This window comes from Agelaius phoeniceus, chromosome 3, assembly GCF_051311805.1.
Source record: "Agelaius phoeniceus isolate bAgePho1 chromosome 3, bAgePho1.hap1, whole genome shotgun sequence".
NCBI lineage: Eukaryota > Metazoa > Chordata > Aves > Passeriformes > Icteridae > Agelaius > Agelaius phoeniceus.
The window spans coordinates 75,220,516-75,246,135 of record NC_135267.1 but is presented as its reverse complement, the minus strand read 5'-3'; the positions used below and the strand labels follow the sequence as shown (position 1 = coordinate 75,246,135).

General features: G+C 41.1%; 2 protein-coding genes across 2 annotated transcripts; both read left to right on the top strand.

Annotated features, from left to right (window-relative positions):
- Positions 1-452: 452 nt before the first annotated feature.
- On the top strand, positions 453-15,933 carry LOC129118739 (sulfotransferase 6B1-like). The gene is made up of 9 exons (XM_054630297.2): positions 453-1,120; positions 4,223-4,398; positions 7,681-8,030; positions 9,459-9,598; positions 10,671-10,760; positions 11,424-11,550; positions 12,331-12,425; positions 13,240-13,396; positions 14,332-15,933. Exons 3-9 carry the CDS (start codon positions 7,832-7,834, stop codon positions 14,460-14,462), a joined length of 939 nt encoding a protein of 312 aa, XP_054486272.2. The 5' UTR covers positions 453-1,120; positions 4,223-4,398; positions 7,681-7,831; the 3' UTR covers positions 14,463-15,933.
- A 2,273-nt stretch (positions 15,934-18,206) lies between these two features.
- On the top strand, positions 18,207-25,016 carry LOC129118754 (sulfotransferase 6B1-like). Its single transcript, XM_054630320.2, has 7 exons — positions 18,207-18,408; positions 20,558-20,697; positions 21,146-21,235; positions 22,793-22,919; positions 23,343-23,437; positions 23,863-24,019; positions 24,886-25,016. Exons 1-7 carry the CDS (start codon positions 18,207-18,209, stop codon positions 25,014-25,016), a joined length of 942 nt encoding a protein of 313 aa, XP_054486295.2.
- Positions 25,017-25,620: the final 604 nt, after the last annotated feature.

Genomic DNA, 25,620 nt, shown 5'->3' with positions numbered 1-25,620 from the left:
TGATTCTTAATCAATTCTTCATGATCTTCCACTTTGCCAGTCATAGCTGACTAGAGGAAAGAGATGGAGGGAAACAGAATTTTAGGCTGCCTTTTTGAACACAGTCACCTAAAGAGGAGTATGTTCCAAAAGATTTTTCACATATATATGTAAGTCCACTGATTTCACAAAATTATATTGATGTAGAAAAATGTTTCATCTGGAAATGGATCAACACAATTTAGTGCAGAATGCAATAAAAATGACAGCTCTATAGAATAAAAAACAAAATGTCTTGGTTTTCAAGAGATGTTTTTTTTCTTCTTTGAAGGTGGTGTAAGTGACTGGAAGAATCATTTCACTGAAGATCAGAGTAAGAAAATGGACAAAGTATTTGAAGAACATATAGCAGGAACGAAACTTGGGAAAAAGTTGAAGTATGACTTGTACTGCAAAGCCTGAAGAGAAATGAAATGGGGTTAGAGCAAGAACTTTGCAAGGCAGACTCAGATCATCTGAATGCTATACACTGGAAACCTAGATCAAAGGATGTAAGCACCTTAGAATTGCTGTAAGAGTCATTGCAGCAGCCTTTACAGTGATAAGCCTTTTGTTTTATGGTGAAATCTTTGGCTACACCCATTTGCTGAAGGAGATGTCAACTAATCATATTTACAAAAACTCAACAGTCCTGTTCCAGCTGTGACCTGGAAGGAAATGCCCCTTTTCTTTCTAGACAAATTCTATCTTTATAGATGACTTCTAATTAATTAGTATGCAGATTATTTTTTCCTTCAAAAATGTTCCAATCAGTCAACATCTTCACAGAAAATATCACTAGCAAAACAGGGATATAACAGAAGCCTAACGACAAATGAGATCATTCATGAATTAAGCACGAATTGAATTAAAGATAGAAAATAAGAAAGAAGAGAAATTTGGATCAGCCTTAAGACTCTTCATCTCTCTGAATGCAAAATATCAAGATGAATTTCAGATTATAAGCTGATCTTTACAGGCGAGACTCACACAGAGGCACTGCTTTCTATAGAATCACAGAGCAGCCCAGGTTGGAAGAGACCTTGAGAAATCATCTGGTACAACACATTGAGAAGAGTAGGGAACACAAAATTTAGTAAAGGTAAATGTAAAACGCTGTATTTAGAGATGGGGAGCCAATGGTACAGGTACTTGATGGAGGTAAATCACTCAGACAGCAACTGGCCTAAAAACACCTGATGAATCACTTAGCAAGGACTAACATGATGACAGTGCTAGAAGAAAATGGCTCAGATCTTACTCTGGTCTTGCTGATCTGGTTGAAAAGCAGACCATGACCTGTTTCTGCAGTTTTAGCCTCTCCTGGGTCATCCCAAGGCTTGAATTCATTCCCCTTTGTGTCCTTAACAATCTCACTCTGAAGGACAGAGCTATTCAGAGCAGTAACACCTCATGTGCTTTTGCTCCATTTGAGATACTCAGTGGGCCCTTGCATTCAGTGGGGTAAGGAGGTGGAAGAAGAAAAGGATGGAAAAGGCAAGCGGCCATGTCAAAAAATGAATGTAGGCAAGGAAACTTGATGGATGAGTGACATTTTGAGAGAGTGAAAAGTAAGCAGAGATGAGGCCAGTGAGTGTGAGAATCAATTCAGAAAAACTTGGGAATCTGTTTTGAAGGTAAGACATAATTGACTGACAATAGACATGGCTCACAAAATTTATTACTTCTAGATTCTTACCAATTGTCAAAAAAAGAAAAAAAAGAAAAAGTAAACTATCATTCTTTTTGGTCTAGTCTATTTTGTTGCCTATGATGCCTAAAAAGAGAAATTTCCACTGAAAATTATGTTTATATTGTATTTTTATCTGTTTCCTTTAAAGATAATGAACAAACTGGAAAACTTATATTAACCTATCTTCCACCTCATGTCCTTTCCCCAGTCCATTTCCCAAGCAAAGTTAGGCTGAGTCTTCCATTCAGGTGCATCTTCTCTTTATGGTGTACTGCAAATGCTCCTGATAACAGCTTTTGCATCCAAGGCGGATCTTCCTGTGGCTAACTGAGCAACTCAGAGTTGTCCCTGAGGAGCACAGGGGCTGTTCCACATTCATTGAGCTGCACAGCCCAAGACACTTTGGCTGCTGGACAGACAGTGCTGGACTGGGACTTGCATTGCTGGCATACTCAGGATCCTTGGTTGCCCTGAGCCTCTCTAGAGAGACAGGGCTGCTCTAGCCTGCCTTGTGTGCAGCTCCTGAGCAGACAGACATGTGGCTGCACTGGACACCCTGCTCATGAGCAGAGAGCAGAGGCTGAGGGTTGAAGGAGCTGGAGGCACCTGTGTCCCCAGTGGCCCAGGGGACACGTTGGTACATTTCATGCTGAGGTATTACAGTGATCTGGCTCCCTCAGGATTCAGGCAGCTGGCTCCAAAGAAAATTTCTTAGGCAGCTGGCCTGAGGAAAAAAAAAAAAGATAATTTTTGATGCTCTTTAGAACTGGAAAATAGGTGGAAATTTTCCTCTGCAATTCTGAGTTAGCTCATGAACAAGGAGCTGAAAAGAGTAACTAAAACAAAGCTTACCAAAAGCATAATATATGAACAGTGTGTTCAACTTTTAAGAGTAAAATAGTACTGCTAGAGAAAGTATTTCCAATAAAATGGTCTATTTTGATGGTTCTGCATTTTGGGAGACCAGACAAATAATTTTAAATTATTCTTTGTAGGTAATTTTAAGCAATCTTCCAAGTCTTGCAGGTACAATTTTCATTTGATACTGTCTCATGTTTAACTAATCTTGTGTCTAACATCCATTTATGAAGAAAGAGACAAGGATGTGATAAAACGGGTTGATATATGGGTAGTGAATGAGACCCATACTGTATTCAAGGGCATGAAGGAGAGTGAAAGGCCCCTTCACAGGATAAATCACGTTCCTCTCTTGCCTGTTCTCTGTTGGGATGACCAGTGGAAATACCCATTTCACCATCTCAGCACTCCTTACCTTCTAAAAAGTTGTCACCCAGAATACAAATAACTGACTTAGAAGGAACAATTTCACCAAAGATAAATTATGAGCATGAGGAGAGGCAAATGAAAGTGAAGTAGTACAAGTAGAATTTGATTCACACGCATGTAGAAACTAAGTATTAAAACGTCACATGCAAGTGACCCTCCTGTCAGATTTAATGACACAAAATTCTCAGATATGAGTATTTCATCCTGAGAAATATGGTTTGGGTGATACCTGTCCTCAGCTCTGGATATTGCCTTACAGTGCCTGGATGCAGGACAGAGCCATTGCCTGTAAGGAACCTTTATCCTGGGATGTGTATCCATTTCTGGAGTAGTGTGTGGTAACCAAAAAGTAGAGAAGTTGAAAAGACTTGACAAGAGCAATAGGGGTCTGCCTCTGCTTCTGCCAAGGGATGTGTGTGACCCTGAAGCAAGCTGGGAAGCACTCCACAGTATCTGCTCAACAGCTCTGCCCCTGTGGACTTTAGGAACACCCTGGTTGATTATTCACCAGGGCCATGATTTACCCTCAGCTGGCAACTCCCAGCTCAACTCAGTGGCCCCACAGGGCCACTCACTCTTTCACCTGCAAGGGAATGGGGGAGTGTATAGAGTGAGAGGAGTCCTGGTTGAAATAAAGACAATTAAATACCTAAAGCAAGAGCTATGTGTGCAAGCAAAGCAAAGTACGGAATTCATTCTATCCTTCCAGCAGTGAAATGTTCAGCTGTGTCCAGGGCTCCATCACCCATGATGGTGACATGGTAAGACAAGTGCCTTAGCTCTCAGCATCTCTCTTTCCTTCTCCTTCCCTCCATGAGCATGACTCCATATGGGATAGAATAGTCCTTGGGTCAGTTGGGGCCAGCTGTCCCATCTGTGTCCCTTTTAATTTCTTGTGCATCTGCAATCTACTCTCTGGCAGCTCAGTGTGAGAATCAGAGGAGGCCCTGACACTCTGTAATTACTGCCTAGCAATGACTAAAACATATCTGTTGTACCAACATTGTTTTCAGCACAAATTCAACACATAGCTCCATACCAGCTACTATGGGGAAAATTGATTCCATTGCCGTGAAAACGAGCGCAGACTCTTGTTAAAAGGTTAAAGTACAACATTGAGCCAAACTGGTTCACTTGAAACCAATTAGACAGGATACCAGCAGCCACGTTTACATGTAAAAGGGAAGTGGAATGGATGTCCTACTGGTGTCTTTTTCCTTTCAGGAACCAATTGGCTTGAACAAATGGTGAAGGAGTTGGCAGATGCCAAATATACAGAAGAGGAAATGCAAGAGAGAATAAATGCTGAAAAGAAGCTGGAGACATTTCAGCATCTAGAATTTGGGGATCCTGGGATATATGAGATAAACACGGAAATTCTGGGTAGAAGAAAGAGCAAGGTATGCTTGTGTAGATAATCTATAGTGAAGTAATCTGATGTTGTGACAACCTTTGATCTGGTCAGGGAAGGTGAACAACATGAAAAAGACTCTACTATTCTAGAGGAAAAGAAGAGATGAAGGAGGATCCTAGAAAATTTTACAACACATTAGTTCTCTGGCCCAGAGTCTTTTAGAGAAATTAAGAAAATCCACCCTGATCTGGTACTGAGGGTTAGTTATTTTTCATCTCTGTTTCAGTACTTTCTGTATTGTAAAGTCAACATTAGTAGTATCATACAGGCTGGTACATAATTTGTTTCCTGGCAGTTGCTTCATACCTGTCATTCAATCCTGATGTAATAAGTCATGTGAAATCATGGAAAATTGTTCCTCTGCATTTCTTTATGTACCTATACCCCCCAGACAGCAGCCCCTGCCAGTCTTCAAAAGTTCTCCTGCACTGATCATTTTGATGGACCATCTTCCCACCAGGACACTGGATCTGAAGCTCTCCTAGAAGAGCCATAGAAGGCTCCTGGACAGGCTCCAGTCCCTTTTTAAGAGTCCTTAACTTGCATTCCACTCTGCCTGAGCTCCTCTGAGCTTGTGGAGACAGGCCTTGGATGAGCTGATTTCATGGGAGTATTGGGGCAGGGTACTGTTTTGATTCCCCCTTCATTGCTCTGCTGTGCTCCTTTGTGAGTGTGCAGACAGCTTTGGCCACATAACCTAAACCATCCTAACAACCTGGGATCAGTTTGAAGGCTTTGGTTCTCCTCTGATCAGATCCACACTAACTTATTCAAAGGGGAAAATGATGCATATGACATTTCCATTTTAGAGCAAATTCTGATTTATGCAAAACTCTACTTTTCACGGGCTCAATCACAGAAGCCCACGGCATCTCACCACCCTTGCAGGCTTTTCTTTGCTGTTATTGTTGTTGTTGTTGTTGTTGTTATTGTTGCAGATAAATGATCAGGGGAGTTTTAAGGCACCTTCTTGAATGGATCAATCTTAATGGAACTACCTAAACATGGAGTCGGTTATTTTACAGGACTAATTTATGGAAGCCTTCTCCAGAATTTTACTGAGATAAATTCAGATCACAGAAATAATTATTAAAACATACCTCTTCTTATTTAGCACTTGGGAGCACATGCTTTGAAGCTTTCATTCTTTGAAGCTGTTTCATTTAACAGGGAATGGATCTGCATGGGCAGATCAGTGCACTATGTAAGGGTCAGCTGGCACTGTCCTGTAGCTGTCACAGAAATGTCTCCAGCCTCCTTCTGCAAAGCTCCATGTCCAGCTCTGGTCAGTGTGGGAAGTCAGAAACCTTCAGAGAAACTGTGGTGTCTTGAACTACAAATACCATTAATCTGGAGATAATCAAATCCTCTAATCTGTTTTTAATCTGCTTTTAATCTTTGTAGGTTTTAAAACTGATTCTTAGAAATTTTGAATCAAGTGATGCTTTCTTGTCAGTCTCTGGGTTCATTATTGATCAGGTCAGAAGGTCTTGTACCACATGGGTGGGGCTAGGCACTTCTCCTCCCGTCTCTCAGCTCAGGTGTCATGGCAGATGGCTGTATCAAAGGCTCACATTACAAAATCTTGCTCCTGCTTCTTTTTTTGTCAAGAAATATAACTGCCCTCAAAATGTCTCCTCATGACTTATGTCTTCTAATTATATTTTTCTCCACAAATACAGGGTGTGGTTTGTTTTTTTCTTTCTAGTTCCTAAGGATAAAATATGCTTCCCAGAAATAATTGGCCTGATTGCCCTTTCTTGCAAAAACACACTGGAAATCCTCTGGAAGTTGCTCTGTAATATCTTTTTTCATTTTCATAACCCTACTCCAATGCTACACTATTGCATGAAATGACACCAATAATTTACAGGTCATCTTCCCTCTTTTTCCACCCTTAGAGATGTCTGTCTCAACAAATTCTTTTGCCAGCAAGTAAAAATACTAACTAAACACATTTTCTTATCTTCAGCCCATGACAATTTATTGCCAAGGGAAGATAGGGTAGAAAAGTTAGGTAAGCTGATTTTGTGTTTTGCAAGGGTGGCTAGTTTCACATCAAGAATCAGCAAAAGTGCTACATCATAGCATGGCAATTTTTAGCTGATGTCAGTGAAATAAATGGTGCAGGTGGTACCAACTTTGTGCCCTTTGGCACTTGTCATTGATCAGATGGACCAGGCCATGTGATATCCACTGGTTTCAGATTATGCCTGTACATAGGTAGTTTTTCTATGCTGACAAGGTTTTACAGAAAGGAGGGAGGTGAAGGGAAAAGCAACAGATTGTGCATGGACTGGAAAAAGGAGACGTAAAAATGTAGGGCTAGATCATCCCATGAGCACTGCATTATGGCTCAGGAATCAGGGAGAGCCCTGGATCTCCCTTGAATCCCTCAGGGAGAGCAAATGGCAAAAGCATGCAGGTATGTAGTTGCTGGTCCCCTTCCTTCCAGTGCCCAACAGGCAGCAGTCAAGAGATGGAGATAAGAAAGGATGGCATGTAAATTCTTGGCATAAATTTTGGGGGAGAAGTATTTTCTCATTTTTTGTGACACATCCATCCTTTTTTCAGAGACTTAAATATTGAACCTGAGTCTAAAGCCAGTTCCTTTACTGGGGTCAGGGCAGTCAGCAGCTCATCCTCTGAAGTGCATGATAAACACTACTCACTGTAGCTGAGGTTATATTGTCACCAACTCCCTAAGCACTGATCAGTTGTTAAACAATGACTGAGCTCATTAAAGAAATGTAGCAATGAGTAATTTTTGTGTAACCACCAGAAAAACAGACCTCTGTAGTGCAGTCTGATGAGTGGCCCAAGAGTGCCTGTGCCCCTGTGCCCTCCTGGGCTCCAGCAGCAGGCAGCAGCCAGCCACACTCACAGACAGGACTGTCCTCAGCTCAGGCTCTAGTGCACTGAACATCCTCTCTCCCAGTCCCAACACATTTTATTTAACTTTGGAGAGAATGATGAGTGATATAATAAAGAAAGAAAAGAAAATCCCAGCAGTAAGTACTGGAAAGAGATGAACTGCCTTGAGGATTTTGATCATGACATTTAAATTCCAATCTGCAAATCATGTCTTTCTATATTGTTCTATCCTGTTTATAAACTCTGTGTTGTGATCTGACTTTTTGGCATGACCTTTTTCCTAGAATGCAATTGCATTTGTCTGCTTATCTTGTTAGTTTATATTCAACTTCAATTGATTTCAAAGGTTCATATTGCGTAAGGTATTTGACTGGAGCTGTATATATCTTCACAGGTTCAGAAGAATGTAAACTATTGTTCATAGACTCAAGGAAAAAAAAAAACCCAAACAGAAAACCAAGCACCTATTAAAGAACAATCTGTGGGTTTCTCCTTCTATACAGCATTTCACACTTTGCAGAGGCTTTGTGTGAGAGAGAAGAAGAATGGAGACCAGGAAATCATTTATTGGTTTGGTAGATAAGGCATTAGCAGCTTCCAACTCCTTGCGTCGGGATGAACTGCTCTTTTCTTACAAGGGAATTCTCTACCCTAGAACTCTTTACAGTCCTGAAGTGTTCAAAGCCTTGGAGTCCTTTGAAGCCAGAAGGGATGATGTAATTTTGGCAGGATACCCTAAATCCGGTGAATATATTTTAATTTTTTCATAAACAAGTTTCTGTTATAGTAAGTACAAGGTTTGTGCTAAATATATGCAATATATATGACATTGTACATATTATATATTATGCTAAATAAGTGTCTTTAGAATGTTTACCAAATTTTTTACAACTGATTTCATTTTCAAAAAGCACAAGAAATGAATTATGCATATTTGATATGGGAAATTTTCCAAAAGACTGTGAAAAACATTCTGATTTTCTTTTCTATAGCACCTAAAGGTTTTTGTTATCTTTACTTTTAATAGTTATGAAGTTAAATGCACAAATTGGAGAGAATCAAAATACAGTTTTTTACACCAGAGGTAACAAAATCTCCTGATATTCCATGATCTACTTCCACATGAATGTTTGTAAAGTTACGAGCTTTATGTTTTTACAATGGAGCCTTTGGTACCTTCAGATGGTGAAAATTTCTTAGATTATTTCCCACAGATGTCAAGAAATAGCTATCAAAAATATTTTTGCAGTCCTCGAAGGGATTGCACTGTTCTTTAATTATTGGGAAATCAAGAAGACATCTTTGCTAGGGGTGAAGTTTACCTGACATATTGGCTCCTTCTGCCTCAAATCAGTGGGCCACATGAAAGGCAAAGGTTTGGATTAGATGTGCCTCATATACACTTTAATCTTGCTGTTTCTCTCTTCCAGCAATTGGCTCACACTGCCTTACAGCGGATAGTCACAGCTGACAGGATTGTGAAGTTTTTGGTTTTTTATTGAATTTTCTTTTTGAAGAAATGTTATGCACTGGAATGCACTTGTTAAGATTGCAGTGAGAAAGATGTAGGCACCCAGTGTCCAGAAGTCAGGACATGGTAAATTAGAGATGGGAGATCTATGCAGGCTCTTTGTTATCTTTTGAAGAAAAGGACAACAAGCATGTCTAGAAAATGTCACTTCAGAGAGGTTTTTGTGGTTGTAAAAAAAACGTGTGCACAATTTTCAGATCTAGTTCTGCTCCTGTCTTGAAGTGCTGTAACCCATCTTTCTTCCAAAGATAATCCAGCACAGCAGAAAACACTTAATACATTAGGTTTTAAAGTATAGGATCACCACCCCAATCTCTCTTATATGTATCACAATAAAATTTATTACATGCAGGTTTTCCTAGTTGAATCTCAGTGGTTCTTCTCCCTGATTAGTCAGTTTACAGTATACAAGTTAATTGACAGTGTATTGAACTGTTCAAGTTGGAGAAATGTGTGTCCTTATGAGGAGCAAAGACAGGATCCTGGGTGGTGATTGACCAGACAGTCAGCTGTGATTGTATGACATGAAAGGAGACCCAGTAACCCACCTGGTAGTACTACCACCTCTTGACTTCCTTGGTAAATCCATTTCCATCCATTCTAAAAGTTTTACAAGCACTTCTGTACTTTTCTTCTTTCAGGCACTAACTGGCTAAGTCAAATCTTAACTGACCTGATAGCCATATCTCAAAAGAAAACACCAGGGAGTGAAAGCAGTGTGAATGCTGAAGAACAAGAAGAATTCCCCTACCTCGAAATTGGAGATGCTGAGAAATATGAGGTGGGAACGGAATATGTATGGAAATGATCAACATTATGTGCTTCAAATACTGAATATATGAAGTGTGATCTATTCCACTGTTTGATGCTTTCACAGATAGCTAATATGTACCTTACCTTTATCCCTTGTCTAACAGAACTGAAGAGAATTATCACTGAACTAACAATAGATTGTGGCAGGTTGTTTTTCTGTTGTAATCCTAAGGTGTTCTTTATTGTGAGTTTATAGTGGTTTGTTCCAGGTACTCCATTCTGTCTCCTTGGTAGTTTTGCCCTGAAGTTGTTTACTACTGTTTTCCTGCCTAATCTTATGTCAGCCCACATGTCTAACTCCCTTGCACCTCCCTGATTTCCAGACCCTTACCGGCCAATCCTGGAAGTACTGCCCGCTTGTTCATCAAACATAACCCCACCCCTTTCTCTAGAACCTTCTTTGTCTATCACCCTTCCCTCGAAGTTCCATTGGTGTGCCAAGCCTGATCCCCTCCCATGTTATCCCCTATTGGTTACCTAGAACCTGATCCCCACCCTACATTCCTCCTGTTCTACTATTGGTTGTCCTCCCCTGTTCTTAAGTTGCTACTACCCTGTTCAAGCTTTGTCACTTGTCTTTGGACTCTCTTGGAGATTAAACCCTCTTGGGAACTTACACAAGTGGCCCCTCTCGTCTCTATTGTTCTGGCTTCCTTGACTCGGGATTCCCATCAGCAGCGGCACAGAGCAGCTTTGCTGCCTCTGGGAGTTGGGCAGCCCTGCTATACTTCCCCACGGACCGGCCCGAGGGGCGGAGAGCAGGCAGCCACCCTTGGCACAGGCCAGGAGGTGAGGGCTAGCCAGAGGTCACCAAGAGACTGCCCGTGTCAATGGATAGTCTTTTTCCAATTGATTTTAGAAGATTGGACCTACTCAGAGCAGCCTAATAATATCCCAGGGAAATAAGCACAAAAAAACCCTAAACCACTTGTATTGGCCAATAACTGTTGATAAGTTCATCAAGGCACCATTTTAGCATAGGTTAATGAAAAGAATGCTTGTACTAATTGAACTGTCCACTTTCTTCCTTCCAATTCAAGCGAATGACCAAATTACCTTCTCCAAGATTTATGGTTACTAATCTCCGTCCTGAAAAACTTCCCAAATCTATCTTCGAAAACAATGCGAAGGTGAGTGCTGATTTTACTGTATTAAAGCAAACAGATTTTTTTTTTTTTTTTTTAAGGGCCTGCGTAGTACTTTTCTGGCAATTCTCAGAATCACTCTTCTACTTAGGTGTTTAGCCTGGCCATTTTTACATGACTGTATAAGTACTGCCATTCACCTACTTAACCAGTTATTGGCCCCTTTGTGACAGTTTCCACAAGAGAGTTGCAGGGACTGAAGAAATCCTCCAGAGGCAAAATGAATTTTGATGTGATTTCCCGTGGGAGGAATTTTACGGCATTATTGCAAGTGAGGGCTTCAATGTGTGAGATTTCCAGGAGCACTTATATTTTTGTGAATTTTCCGTGCTATGCAAAAGATGAACTATGCCTGTATTGATTAAAACATACTTAGATTCTGCATTAATACTTTGTTAATCAGTAAAATAAAATAATTATAGGCAACCAACTTCTTCTCATGGTACCAAAGCAAATTTAAATAGGGCACATTCTGAATTAGGAATAAAATTATAACTTCTGTAAGGAAAACACAAGGTATGAGAAATCCCCAACCACAGTTTTAAAGTATTTAATTTTTTTTAAAAGTATTTTTAAAGTATTTAATATTTTTAATGCTGTAGTCTGCTATGTCTTTCTTTATAAATAATTAATTTAATTTTTTTCTAGATATTGTTACTGATTCGTAATCCAAAAGATGTTGCTACATCTTATTACCATTTTTCCAATGGTGTGGCTACTGTTCCCTCCTATGAGACCTGGGATGATTTCTTCACAGATTTCATGACAAAGAAAAGTACAGTATCTGTTTTCTGTCTATTTCAATTATCCAATGATTTGTCTTCATCTAAAAAACCTTGTACTTTGGTAAATCAGCTTCACTAGGATTTTTTTGGTTTTCAGTACAAAAGCAGAGATTAAAGACAGAGAATTAGAAATCTGAACTGAAGTTTTCCATTCTTGTCTAACTGCTTGAGGATAAATATTTGTCAAAACTGCACTTCCACAGACTTCCTTAATTTGTACAAACTTGTACTATTCCTGGAAGAAGCAGCTCTTCCTTATCTCTACCTTGGATCCCCTTTACCCCTGCTCTCCTGTGTCCATCATGTTGTGTCCATGGAACTATATACTCACCTACATGCCAATTTGGATGAAAGGAATTATTTCAATTAAGTCTAGTGCATTAAAAGGGGGACTAATTGTAATCCATTAAAAAAGAGAAAAAGTGATAGCACTAGTTTAAGGTTATGAGTTTGGCATAGCACATGGCCAACAGAAGGGTGGGTTTCAACAAGGTTTTAGACTGAATTAAGGGAGTCTTACAAGATGGTCTGCAAGATGCTAGCTTTTTTGGTGAACTCAAAGCTGTCTTGAAATACTACCAAGTTTTATTTTTCTGAGTTACCAATGGTATCATGTGCCTGAGACTAGAGCACAACCAATAATTCCCACCGAAGGGTGTAAACTCTGCCATAGACATGATTAATAAAGCCCTTGGCTGACACAACTTAATGAGCAAAACCTGTATAATCCTAATTTATGCTTCATCTTAGTATTTTTTTGGTTTTTTTAGCGGCCTGGGGATGCTACCTTGAATACCTTTCTGAATGGAACAAATATGCTGACAAAGAAAATATTATGACAATAACTTATGAAGAGGTAAAAGAGGTAAGGTTATCAATAGTTACAAATACTTTGTACACCGAGGGAAATGATTTTCCTGAACCAATTCATCCTTATATACATACAGGGGATCCAAGAAGGGTGTTGCCCTGATTTTTTAAGATTTTCTAAGCCTTCTGATGCTTACATTCTTGTCACAAACTTTCTCACACAATTTCTGTAAATAACATCTTGTTTTGCATTCTTTTATGGAGAAGGAGAAATTTGATGGACTATTGGTTTCACCAGTGTCATTGGAGAGGTGGCACTTTCACCCTCCAATCCGCTTTGACTATTGGAAAACTATAAATGTTGGAGTCAGAAAATAAACTTCCCTTTTTTCATCACCTTGAGAGCAGCAGTGTGTGCGCTTGTGTTGTTTCGTATCCTATAGTGGCAGTTGGGTGAGACAGATTTTTGTTTAAGGGGAAGAAAAGCTGAAATTCAAACCTTGAAACCTTTGTAAAATTTTGCTTGAGAAAATGATTCTTGTATTTAATTTATCTGTGATATAAGCCCAAATAACTGTAAATCTAAATCTCCAGTAATATTTTTTGGGGAGGAGCTTTTCTGTTTTCAGTAATGTGGATTTTGCTACTCATAAATCCTATATAATATTTTGTAATCAACAGGAAGGCAGCTCGTATCTCCTCCAAGGTAACTATGGAGATGAGAAACACTATGGCCCTGTCTAGTCCTAGAGAACTCTATGAATATGATATGTATGCAGCCAGCAGAGAGATATAGGGAAGTGTAAATACCCTGGAAATCAGAGTCATTTGTTTGAAAGTCATGCCATAGGTCACCTTCCTCTTTCCAGAATCCTGCCCTGAGTGTGAAAAACATAGCTACGTTCTTTGGAATTCCTCTGACTGAGGAACAGCTCCAGCTGGTGGTAGAGAGGAGCAGCTTCCAGTCTATGAAGAAAAACTCAGACAAGACCCATGGGTCATTTGGCAATATTCTCTTTCGCAAAGGTAGGAAGCTCCAAGGGGCTGAGAGGTAGAAATGTCCCACTCTCAAGGACTTGGGCCATGCTTTGGTTCTTTTTCCTGCACTCACATTAGAATTGTGAGTTAGTGTCAAGCAGGTTATCACTGCTTTGCTTGAGAAGACTATTCAAGGACAACTGGTGAGGAAGATACCCAGCAAGGCTCTCACAGCAGAGCCACTCTTAGAGACTCACAGATGGCTGGCAGGAAGGAGGAACTGTCATGTGTCTGAATTCCTCTCCACCTCTGTGCCTGGATCACCAATTGCCCAGCCTTTGGAGCAGGCAGCACTGGGCCAAAGTCAGCCTGAGTGGTGTGACCACACTTTGTAGGAGAGTATGGGAATCTTCTGAGATGGCCACTGCAGATGCCTGTTCACCCTTACACATTAGAATTAAGCAAAGCAAGCAAGAATCCAGGGACACACAAGAGAGGGAAGAGAAAGGAACTACTTTTGCAGTGTAATATGGGGTACATGGACATGAGAAGGGCAACCTGGTTGTCAGAATCTATTTCTGCATTTTACATTGAGGAAATAACTGGATAAAAACTGAAGCTGCAGAAGGAGCAGAAAGTCAGCTCATTCTCCTGGCAGATGATTCTTAATTAATTCTTCATGATCTTCCACTTTGCCAGTCATAGCTGACTAGAGGAGAGAGATGGAGGGAAACAGAATTTTAGGCTGTCTTTTTGAACACAGTCACCTAAAGAGCAGTGTGTTCTTTGGCATTATAGCAAAAGATTTTTCACATATATATGTAAGTCCACTGATTTCACAAAATTATATTGGTATAGAAAAATGTTTCATCTGGAAAATGGATCAACATGATTTAGTGCAGAATGCAATAAAAATGACAGCCCTATAGAATAAAAAACAAAATGTCTTGGTTTTCAAGAGATCTTTTTTTGCTTCTTTGAAGGTGGTGTAAGTGACTGGAAGAATCATTTCTCTGAAGATCAGAGTAAGAAAATGGACAAAGCATTTGAAGAACATATAGCAGGAACGAAACTTGGGAAAAAGTTGAAGTATGACTTGTACTGCAAAGCCTGAAGAGAAATGAAATGGGGTTAGAGCAAGAACTTTGCAAGGCAGACAGATCATCTGAATGCTACACACTGGAAAAGTAGATCAAAGGATGTAAGCACCTTAGAATTGCTGTTAGAGTCATTGCAGCAGCCTTTACAGTGACAGTGATGAGCATTTTGTTTTATGGTGAGACCTCAGGCTAAACTTGTTTGCTGAAGAAGATGTCAACTAAACATATTTATAAAAACTCAACAGCTCTTTTCCAGCTGTAGCCTTGAAGGAAATGCTTCTTTTCTTTCTAGACAAATTCTATCTTTATAGACGACTTCTAATTATTTAGTGTGAAGATTATTTTTTCCTTCAAAAATGTTTCCAATCCATCAACATCTTCACAGAAAATATCACTAGCTAATATAGGGGTATGACAGAAGCCTAATGTCAAAGGAGATCTTCCATGAATTCAGCACAAACTAAGTTAAACTAGAGGGAGAAGGATGAAGGGGAATATGGATCACATTCTTAGGCTCTTCATCTCTCTGAATGCAAAATATCAAGATAGATTTCAGATTATGGGTTGAAGTTAACAGGCAAGATTCACTTGGAGGCACTGCTTTCTACAAAATCACAGAGCAGCCCAGGTTGGAAGAGACCTTGAAAAATCATCTGGTACAAACTTTCATGGGAAAGGGAGCCTGGAAGATATTCTATCTAGATATCATGTCTTAAAAACCTCCAGTGATGAGGATTCTACCACATTGCTGGAGGCTTTGTTGTTCCAGCAACTGGTTGTTCTCGCTGTAAAGAACTTACTTCATGTATCAAGATTAAACATCCGTTGTTCCAAGTCGACCTCTTTTCTTCTCCATGTGGTGTCTGGTGAATAAGGAGTCTTTATCCTCTTTGTAGCTGCCCTTTAAGCACTGGAAACTGTGATGCGGTTGTCCCTGAGCCTTCTCAACTTTGTGATCCTCCTTAGGAAGCCCTCTGCTTTGTCTGTGTCTTTCTTGAAAATGCCTCTGTTGAGGTAGTGGGGTTGTCAAGAGTGATGGTGTGAGACACTGCTCTACCCAGCTCTCTTGTACTGCCATTGCATTTGCCTCTCTAGACACAGTATTTCAGATTTTTCCAGGGACCTATTCTGGAAAAAAAAAGGCAAAATAAGTTTCTGTAAATATAGTTGAATTAAAAACCGTAAAAACCCCACCCCATTTATAGATCAATCACCTAAGCAGATAAGATGGAAAAATAAAATATACAGTTGTAATGTGAGACAGGGGGTTTGAAATTTAACTTAGTACAGAAACCAATTTTGGATATAGCTGAAGTCTGTTTGTTTAGTCTGTAAACTTAGGTGCCCACAAAAAGGCCTGCAGAGATAACAAAGGAGATTCAAGGCTGCTTAGGAAGGAATGCAAGCGTCCAAGTAGAAGAAAGATCAGAAGAGGCCCCACAGAAAAAAATCAGATGGAAAAATGGAATTGGGCTAATGTGACTGAATAACTGAGCAGGCTAATAAAAATTGATATGACAGTTTAATACCTGTGCAAGTGTCTTTTATGCACGTACAACGGGTTAGGCAATAAAGTAGACTTGGAAATTTTCAGGGGTGCACATGTCCTTGGGGAGCATGTGTCCAGTGCTGAAATAAATCATACCACCTTTACAACTTTTACAAGTTGTAGAATTTTTTTCCGGAAATCAAAAGAATGAAATATTCAAAGACTTTTTGTTTCACTCTTCAAAAGCTAGTTGATTCTGCTTGGACATAAGTAGATATGCAGAGTTTTGTAAAGAAATAGGAGTGCCAGAAGTGATAGTTAGAATATTTGAAAAAGAAATGAATGGATTCAAAAGCAGAGCAGCAGAAAGCCCTGCAGCAAGACATCTTTGAACAACTGCAAGTTATCTGTAAGCAACCAGAAAGGTACCAGATTCCTGGATGAGAATATACAAGTTTAAAAACTTTTGAAGGAAGAATCAGAATAGAACAGTCTCCTTAACTTGATACTTAGGAATGTAGTAGCAAAAATGACAAAGCAACTGACCATGGAACATTTTGAAGAAAATGAAATAGTAAATATAAATTATGGTTAAGAAGTTTGTGATCCTCCTTAAGATAACTTACCTCTTGAATAAGCCACTGACAGAAAATACAAGAGATGAGAGCATTGGGGAGGGCCTGAAATTATGTGACTTAAGAGACACAAATTTATGTGGAGGTGGCAATATATGAACATTGGTTATGGAAATGAAAGTACTGAAAGTAGAGTGAGGTTCTTAGAAATTCATACAACAGCAATAAAAGGCATTCAGAAGCACTGTCAGAAGCAGCAATACTTTCAGGAATATCCACTTGCTCCCGTGGATATGATGAACTTGGTTGCAATAGTTTGCTTATGGTCACACTGCATATACCGGTTGACAGCAAAATTGGGAGGGCAATTAAAGCAATCTCCTTTAGTGGTGAGTCCTGATCCCATTCAATCTTGTTTTTAACACTGGTGGGCAGACTAATATCACACACTGTATCATAAATGACTGACTTGTAAGTCTGGGGATCAGAAGAGAGGGCTGAAAATACTAGGAGAAATGGCAAAACAATTTGAAACATACATTGAGAAGATGAGGGAACCCAGTGTTTAGTAAAGGTAAATGTAAAACTCTATGTTTAGAAAAGGGAAGCCAAAGGAGCAGGTACTTGATGGAGGTAAATCTATCAGGCAGCAGCTGGCATAAAAAGACCTGAGGAATCAGACTTAGCAAGGACTAACATGATGACAGTGCCAGAAAATAAAAGGCTCAGATCTTACTCTGGTCTTGCTGATCTGGTTGAAAAGCAGACCATGACCCATTTTTGCAGTTTTATCCTCTCCTGAATCATCCAAGGTTTGAATTCAGTCCCTTTGTGCCCTTAACAATCTCACTCTGAAGGACAGAGCTATTCAGAGCAGTAACACCTCATGTGCTTTTGCTCCATTTGAGATACTCAGTGGGCCCTTGCATTCAGTGGGGTAAGGAGGTGGAAGAAGGAAAGGATGGAAAAGGCAAGCGGCCATGTCAAAAAATGAATGTAGGCAAGGAAACTTGATGGATGAGTGACATTTTGAGCGAGTGAAAAGTAAGCAGAGATGAGGCCAGTGAGTGTGAGAATCAATTCAGGAAAACTTGGGAATCTGTTTTGAAGGTAAGACATAACTGACGGACACAATAACAGTGGCTCTCAAAATTTACTACTTCTAGGTAATTACTTCTACTTACCCATTTTGAAAAGAAAAAGGAAAGTATCTTTCTTTTTTGTCTAGTCTATTTTGTTGCCTATGATGCCTAAAAAGAGAAATTTCCACTGAAAATTATGTTTATATTGTATTTTTGTCTGTTTCCTTTAAGGAGAATGAACAACCAGAAAAAATATTAACCCATCTTCTACCTCATGTCCTTTCCCTAGTCCATTTCCAAATCAAAATTTCAGGAAATATCCTTTACAGGTGTTTCTTTGGTTTAATTTATCATTTTTATTCCTACTAGTTGTTTCCCCAATAGTTCCTGTGCCTAGTATTAGTTGCAGCAAAGACCATAGGTCACTCTTTTCAGTCTCCATGGACTTCTGTAATGTCAAAAGGGTTTATCAGAGTACAGAGTTAATCAGTCACTTGCACCTTCATCCGAGTTAACACCCTGTCCTATTTACTCATATGTTGCATAAAGCTTTTCTGCATTTTAGAAAGACAACCTGTATCTTTTTGGGTAGATTTACGCAGGGATACAGACATGACCCGAAACAGTGAAAGAATCATTGAAATAGTGGACAAATGTTTTTCAGAGGGTGACAAGATGGCCCCAGAAGACATGCTGTTTTCTTACAGAGGTATTTTATACCCAGTTACAATTAGCAGCCCGCAGACTTTGGAAGCTCTGAAATCTTTTGAAGCCAGGAGCGATGATGTGATTCTAGTCGGTTACCCTAAATCAGGTAAGTGTTTTCTTGATCAGTAGTCAAGTACACAGTGTTACAATCCTGAAGCTGATTATTTAATGTCATCACTTAACACAGAAAGAATTCCTGAGAAAAGCTTATGATGACATCAGACTTCAAAGAACAATGAATTTAAGTTGTAAGGCAGATCTGGAGCTCAAATGATGCAACCCCCTGCTCAAAGCAGGGGAAAGACCTAACATCCCAAGTTATGTTTGATTACTCAAGGCCTTGTCCAGAAGGCTTTTGAAACTTTTGAGGATGGAGGTTCACCACCCATTGAAATCTTCTGCAGTGTTTTCCCACAATAGTGGTTTTTTGGGGGTTGGGTTTTTCTTGGTTGGTTTTTACATCAATGCTGTCAGACATACCCTTGTTTTGAGAGAGTCTCCATCTTCATTAATACCTGCAGTGAGAGTGTCCCATGCTTTTTTCTTCTATTTCCAGCCTGAGCACACCAAGCCTTTCTATGCAGTTCATTTGCTCCAGCTCGCAGTAGTTTCATGGAAATTTAACAAGACCTTCCCCAGGTTCTCAAAATCATTTGTGCTCCAGTCTAGGAACTGCACACAGTATTCAAATGGTGAACACAGCAGTGCCAGCTAAAGCAGGATAATCGCATCCTTTCCCTTGTATCTAAATAGAAGGAAACATCTAAACACATAATGCCACAAGGATTTTTACATATTTTCTCTCTTTTTTACTCTGGGCCTTTCAGAATCCTTAATTTTTTTCCCTATTGACTTTACAGAAATATCTTAATATATAATTTGCAGAAAAAGAGGAAGTTGATCCTTATTACTTTACATGATTATCATCTTTGTGTGCAGTCTCTAGAGCTGTACGTAAGCAGAACTGGTTTATATGTGTGAGGATCAACCTAAACACTGCAGGAGGTCTGAGTTGAAAACTGAGATTTTGCTCTCCGAACCCAGATCCTCATGCACCATTTCTCCCAGGCTGCAGAAGCCAAGACAACCAAGTGTGGTGCAAAGATGGTGTCAGGAGTGTGATGATCTGGCAGCTTGGCTGATGACCCTTGTGCTGCCAGTTACAGAAGCCTAGCTGGGAATTGTGAATGAGACCAGACTGTGTCAATAATGAAGAGACCATAAATTGAAGTTGGCTGGGAAGAGGGAACAGTATGTTCCCAAAGACAGAACTGTGGAAGGAAAGCAGAAACAGAAAAGAGGTCACTCAGTTGGCCCACTGCTGGGAGCCACACAGCTCTTGAGGAACCTCCACAGGCAGTAGTGTGAGGTAACCAAAAAGTAAAGAAGTTGAAAAGACTTGAAAAGAGCAATAGGGGTCTGCCTCTGCTTCTGCCAAGGGATGTGTGTGACCCTGAAGCAAGCTGGGAAGCACTCCACAGTATCTGCTCAACAGCTCCGCCCCTGTGGACTTTAGGAACACCCTGGTTGATTATTCACCAGGGCCATGATTTACCCTCAGCTGGCAACTCCCAGCTCAACTCAGTGGCCCCACAGGGCCACTCACTCTTTCACCTGCAAGGGAATGGGGGAGTGTATAGAGTGAGAGGAGTCCTGGTTGAAATAAAGACAATTAAATACCTAAAGCAAGAGCTATGTGTGCAAGCAAAGCAAAGTACGGAATTCATTCTATCCTTCCAGCAGTGAAATGTTCAGCTGTGTCCAGGGCTCCATCACCCATGATGGTGACATGGTAAGACAAGTGCCTTAGCTCTCAGCATCTCTCTTTCCTTCTCCTTCCCTCCATGAGCATGACTCCATGTGGGATAGAATAGTCCTTGGGTCAGTTGGGGCCAGCTGTCCCATCTGTGTCCCTTTTAATTTCTCGTGCATCTGCAATCTACTCTCTGGCAGCTCAGTGTGAGAATCAGAGGAGGCCCTGACACTCTGTAATTACTGCCTAGCAATGACTAAAACATATCTGTTGTACCAACATTGTTTTCAGCACAAATTCAACACATAGCTCCATACCAGCTACTATGGGGAAAATTGATTCCATTGCCGTGAAAACGAGCGCAGACTCTTGTTAAAAGGTTAAAGTACAACATTGAGCCAAACTGGTTCACTTGAAACCAATTAGACAGGATACCAGCAGCCAGGTTTACATGTAAAAGGGAAGTGGAATGGATGTCCTACTGGTGTCTTTTTCCTTTCAGGAACCAATTGGCTTGAACAAATGGTGAAGGAGTTGGCAGATGCCAAATATACAGAAGAGGAAATGCAAGAGAGAATAAATGCTGAAAAGAAGTTGGAGACATTTCAGCGTCTAGAATTTGGGGATCCTGGGATATATGAGGTAAGCAGGAACTGAAAGTACTGTCCCTGCTCTTCCTACAGTGAGTAGGAGCTGAAAGACAGTGGCTGATCTCAGAGGTAATGGAGAACCTAGAGCCTTAAAAACAGCTATGGTCTGCAGAAGTGGCATGTGCTAGTGCCTCTGGTGTCCCAACACAAGGGCCTCCAATGGGAGACAGGGTCCTCCTGCCGTAGACCCAGTAACTTTAATTAGTAAGACTTTTTTCTTAGGTGTCATGTTCTTAGGCCTGTGTCATGTGAAATGTTGCTTGGTGGCAGAGGTTGGCAGAAGCCTACACCACCAGAGCATCCCTGTGGGTTTTCCAAGTGATAAGATACATCTCTGGTCTTACCTTTTCTTATAACATACAAAAACTGAATAGGCACAACTCATATAAGTTGAATAAGCTCCTTCTGTCTTGTCACATTTCTTCTCACTTTCTTTAAAGAGGATGAAGCAGCTTCCTTCCAGAAGAATTATAGTAACCCATCTCAGACCTGATCTCCTGCCTCCATCCATTTTCCAAAGCAAGGCTAAGGTGAGTATTCTCTTTGCATCACACTGCAAAATCTTTCCATGCTAAATTAGCTTTCCTCTGTGTGAGATGTCTTTTCTACATTTTCACCTGAGCTGGCCAACACACAGCCACATTTCCAAGGTTGAAGTGACAGCTCAGTGTGCCAAGGCTGTGAACAAAGATCCTCTACCAGCTGTAGCTTTGCTGACTATTGGTGGGCTTGTTGCTGAGTGTCACTGTCCTTTCAGCTCTCCTTCAGAAAGATGCTTCCAGGTTCGTGATAGAAACCTGAGAAAGGCAAGGAATAATTCTGTCTGGTTTAACTTGCCTTCAAAACCAGGGTACCTGTGGAAAGCCCACCACAGGCTGTGGCTAAGATGATCTTAGATGGGAATTACTGCAGAGAGAAACTAGGCTACATCTAGAGACTGTTTGTGGCTCTTTGTTCAGTAGATCATGAAGTTATTTGTCTGGGTTGGAACTAGGTCAGAACTGTCTTGAGGGAATCACTGAAAAGCTTCTTGTTTTCAGCCTGAAGCTTAGATTAGCAACAAGTGATCTGCCAAAGCTCTGATTTCTTACTCAAGAAAAGAATTAGACCAGAATTGGATGGTCTGGTGCATTTTAGTGGACAAGTAAGCTTGCAGACAACACCAAGTTGGGTGGGAGTGTTGATTTGCTGGAGGGTAGGAGGCCCTGCAGAGGGATTTGAACAGACAATGGGCTAAGGCCAATTGTATGAGGTTAAATAAGGTATGTATTTATCCTACAAAATGGGGGTCACAACAACTCTGTGCAACACTAAAGACTGGGGGCAGAGTGGCTAGAAAGCTGCCCAGTGGAAAATGACCTGGGGATACTGGTTGACAGTACCTGAACATGAGCCAGAACTGTGCCTGGGTGGATAAGACAGCCAGTGGCATCCTGGCGTGGATCGGGATATATGATGGATAGGACATATGATCAAATAATGTGGTCAGCAGGACCAGGGCAGTGATTGTCCCCATGTACTTGGCACTGGTAAGTGACACACCTTGAGCACTGTGTCCAGTTTTGGGCCTCTCACTACAAGGAGGACATTGAGGTGGTGGAGTGTGTCCAGAGAAAGGTACTGGAGCTGGTGAAGGGTTTGGAGCATAAGTTTTAGGAGAAGCAGCGGAGAGAGCTGGGATTGTTTAGTCTGGAGAAAAGGAGGCTCAGGGGGAACCTTGCCACCTGAAGGGAGGTTGTAGCAAGGTGGAGCTTGGTCTCTTCTCTGAGTAATGAGTGACAGGCCAAAAGGAAATGGCCTCATGTTGCACTGAGGGAGATTTGGATCTGGATATGAGAAAAAATTTCTTCATAGAAAGGGTTGCTGAGCACTGGTTGCCAGGGAAGTATTTGAGTCACTGTTCCTGAAGATATTTTTTAAAAATGTAGATCTGATACTTAGGGACATGGTTTAGTGATGGACTTGGTAGTGTTCGGTTAATGGTTGGACTTGGATGACCTAAATGACTCTGTGATTCAATGACTCTATATGATATGCCAAGAAGACAGCATTTTTGGTCTGTCAAAAGATGTATTTTCTTCCTCTAGATCCTTGTGCTAGTTCGGAACCCCAAGGATACGGCTGTCTCCTATTACCACTTCTGCAACAACCTACCAGTGATGCCATCTTTTGCCTCCTGGGATGAGTACTTTGCAGACTTCATGAATGGAAAATGTACTTTGCCCTACAGCCTCTGGCATTTATCCTAACATGAGTGGCATACACAGGGCCTTGTGCATGGGAATCCTTCTGTGACACACCTTACTAAGGCACTCCCAGAGCAGGCAGACAGGCCCCTGTTGTGGCAGAAACAGAGTACCAGAGAATCAGAGTTTTGTATCTCACTTAGAATGGAGAGATCATGAGAAAGCTTTAACCTGACTTTTCCATTCCCACAATTGTGCTTTGCCATATCAAGTGGATAGACCTGGGCCATGCTGCACTGACCTCAGGAGAAGGAACAGACATGTTGAGCTGGTCACCTCTTCACCATTTTAAAGCCACACTTAGAAAGCTGTCTGGGCTGACTCCTCTGATTTGGTTAAGGGCCTGTATTGGGGAGTACTTTAGACAATTATGCCTCTTCTTTGTTTGCAGTGGCCTGGGGATCCTACTTTGACCACCTAGTGGAATGGAACAAATACATTGACGACGGGAGGATCATGACAATAAGCTATGAGGAACTCAAAGAGGTGTGGCGCTCCACCCAGCTCTTCCTTGATGAGTGTGTTGTGCATCCCTCCTGATATGTATGGGTGTGGGAAAGTAGAAACTCTTGGGGCAAGTCTATCTTTAGAAGGATGTGCCTTTCTGAGTTACTCATTTATGTTTGGGGCAAGCCCATGGATGTTAGGAGGAGGATAGCCTTGCCTATTTGTCAAAGGAGTTTTATCTGTCAGAGGCACAGATTTTGGGAAAGAAGAAAAGGCCTTGAAACTGAGGCCAAAATGTGTAGGTTTCCTGGTCTGAAGAGTTTTCTGTTAGAGCTCTTAGAATTCCTTGGTGACATTGTGGGAGACAGCTTCCCCTGCTGGGCTTCGCACAGGGTGCTGGCTCCATGCCACAGCCACAGTGTCGAATCTCTTGATTTCACCTCATGCTATGTTCCTTTGGACAGGACTCGATACTGGGGATGAAAAAGATTGCTTCATTCTTTGGATTTTCCCTGTGTGAGGAAGATTTTTCTAGAATTGCCAAGAAGACCAGTTTCAAAGCTATGAAAGAGAAATCCAGCGAAACCCATGGACAGTTTGGGGACATCCTCTTCCGGAAAGGTAAGTCTCTGCAAATGAAGACCTACCTTCTGAAAGAGAACTCCAGAAGGAGTTTTGAGCATGTTACTTAGCCGTGAACTCATTGGACTGTCTGGGTGAGTTCTCTCCTGTGGTGCCACCTGTACAGAAAGCTTCTGCTGTTGACTGGATTTGGGGGCTGTTTGTGAGAAACTTTATCAGAGTGCCAGTTCTAATGTCCTCAGTCATTACTTTTGTGTTGCTGTCTCTTTCTGTAATGGCCCTGCTTAGTTAGGTAAGTGAGGTGCCAGGGTGAGGGCTGGCACTGGCATCTTCCTGTTACCCACTCAACAAGAGCTTTATGTGTCTCCTCTCAATGGACATGTCAGTGGTGGTCCCAGAGATGGTCTCTCACAGGCCTGTGTTAGAGCTCTGGCAGCCTTCCTGCTCCCCACACCTCAAGAGTCTTTGGTTTCTGAGTACTGCAAGCATGGGCTTTTTAAAATCTGTTTCTTTCATCACTCCTTGGAGGAAGAGGGATTTAGCCAATCTCCTCTATACCACCTACCACAAAGAAATTTCTCCCCTCAGAGGAAGTAATTAATGAGTGAGCTTCCCCTTGTGACAAAACCAGATTCGCCTTTTTCTGTGTAGAAGCTTCATCACCTTGAAAATCCTCTTCTGGGGAGGGAGCATTTGCAGGCAGCTAACCAGAAATGTTCCCTGTTATCTGGCTACAGCCTTTGCTTCTGATCTTTGATACCTTTCCTCTCCCAGGCAATCAGACCCCTCAGGGCATTTAATGTGATCCCTCCTGCCTTGTATAGTCAATGACTCTGCCCCACTGCTGCCTAGATATTATTTTCTCTCAGGAGCATCTCCCTTCAGTTTTTGGTACTCATACACAGGGGTTGTTGGAAACTGGAGAGACGTCTTCTCTAAGGCTCAGAATGAAGAAATGGACCGGAAATTTCAAGATTCCCTAGGAGGAACAAAGATGGCAGCAAAGATAAAATATGATGTGTACTGCAAGGCCTGAAAACAAGCAGATGAATAGCATGACAGCAAGTCATATTCCAAAGGTGATTCTCCAAAGGTGGATAGTCCCCATTTTTTCTTCCCATGAGAGAAGAGAGAAACCCCTCTGAGAACTACCTGGTACCTCCAAAAATTTCATAGGTAATTCTTAGGTGTGTGTGGGGTCTAGACCTTGTGCTTTGATTGATGTAGCCAAATAAAATGTGTGTATACCTCAAGTGAATGCCTGGCATCCTTTCAGGAGGGAGATGGTGCACAGACATCATGGCAGCAGTCTGGTGGCATCCCTGTCTCTGCTTCTTGGCCTGAAATGATGAATGAGGCCCCTGCAGGTCTTGTTGGTGAGCAAGAGGGATCAACACAGAGCCTCTCCTCTGGCGTAGAGTGGACTTGACATGGATATATGGTGTGGGTCTGAACCACCAAATGTCTATAGAATAGGTAGAATATATTAGTCTGGGTTTAGATCCATTATAGCTGCCATGGTGTTGGCAGGTCAGAAAGGCCTTTGACACTATGGCAAACTTCAGACATTGGTATGGCAAAAGGGTGGAATTTCTAAAGATCAAAGAGCCATGAACTCTTAAGTAACAAACAGCTATATG

Bases quoted from the DNA above. Each gene is read 5' to 3' on its own strand.
- LOC129118739 (XM_054630297.2), top strand. From the start codon at position 7,832: ATGGAGACCAGGAAATCATTTATTGGTTTGGTAGATAAGGCATTAGCA. The intron at 9,599-10,670 runs GTGGGAACGGAA...TTCCAATTCAAG, and splicing joins GAGATGCTGAGAAATATGAG to CGAATGACCAAATTACCTTC. The intron at 11,551-12,330 runs GTACAGTATCTG...TGGTTTTTTTAG, and splicing joins AGATTTCATGACAAAGAAAA to CGGCCTGGGGATGCTACCTT.
- LOC129118754 (XM_054630320.2), top strand. From the start codon at position 18,207: ATGACCCGAAACAGTGAAAGAATCATTGAAATAGTGGACAAATGTTTT. The intron at 18,409-20,557 runs GTAAGTGTTTTC...TTTTCCTTTCAG, and splicing joins AGTCGGTTACCCTAAATCAG to GAACCAATTGGCTTGAACAA. The intron at 22,920-23,342 runs GTACTTTGCCCT...CTTTGTTTGCAG, and splicing joins AGACTTCATGAATGGAAAAT to TGGCCTGGGGATCCTACTTT.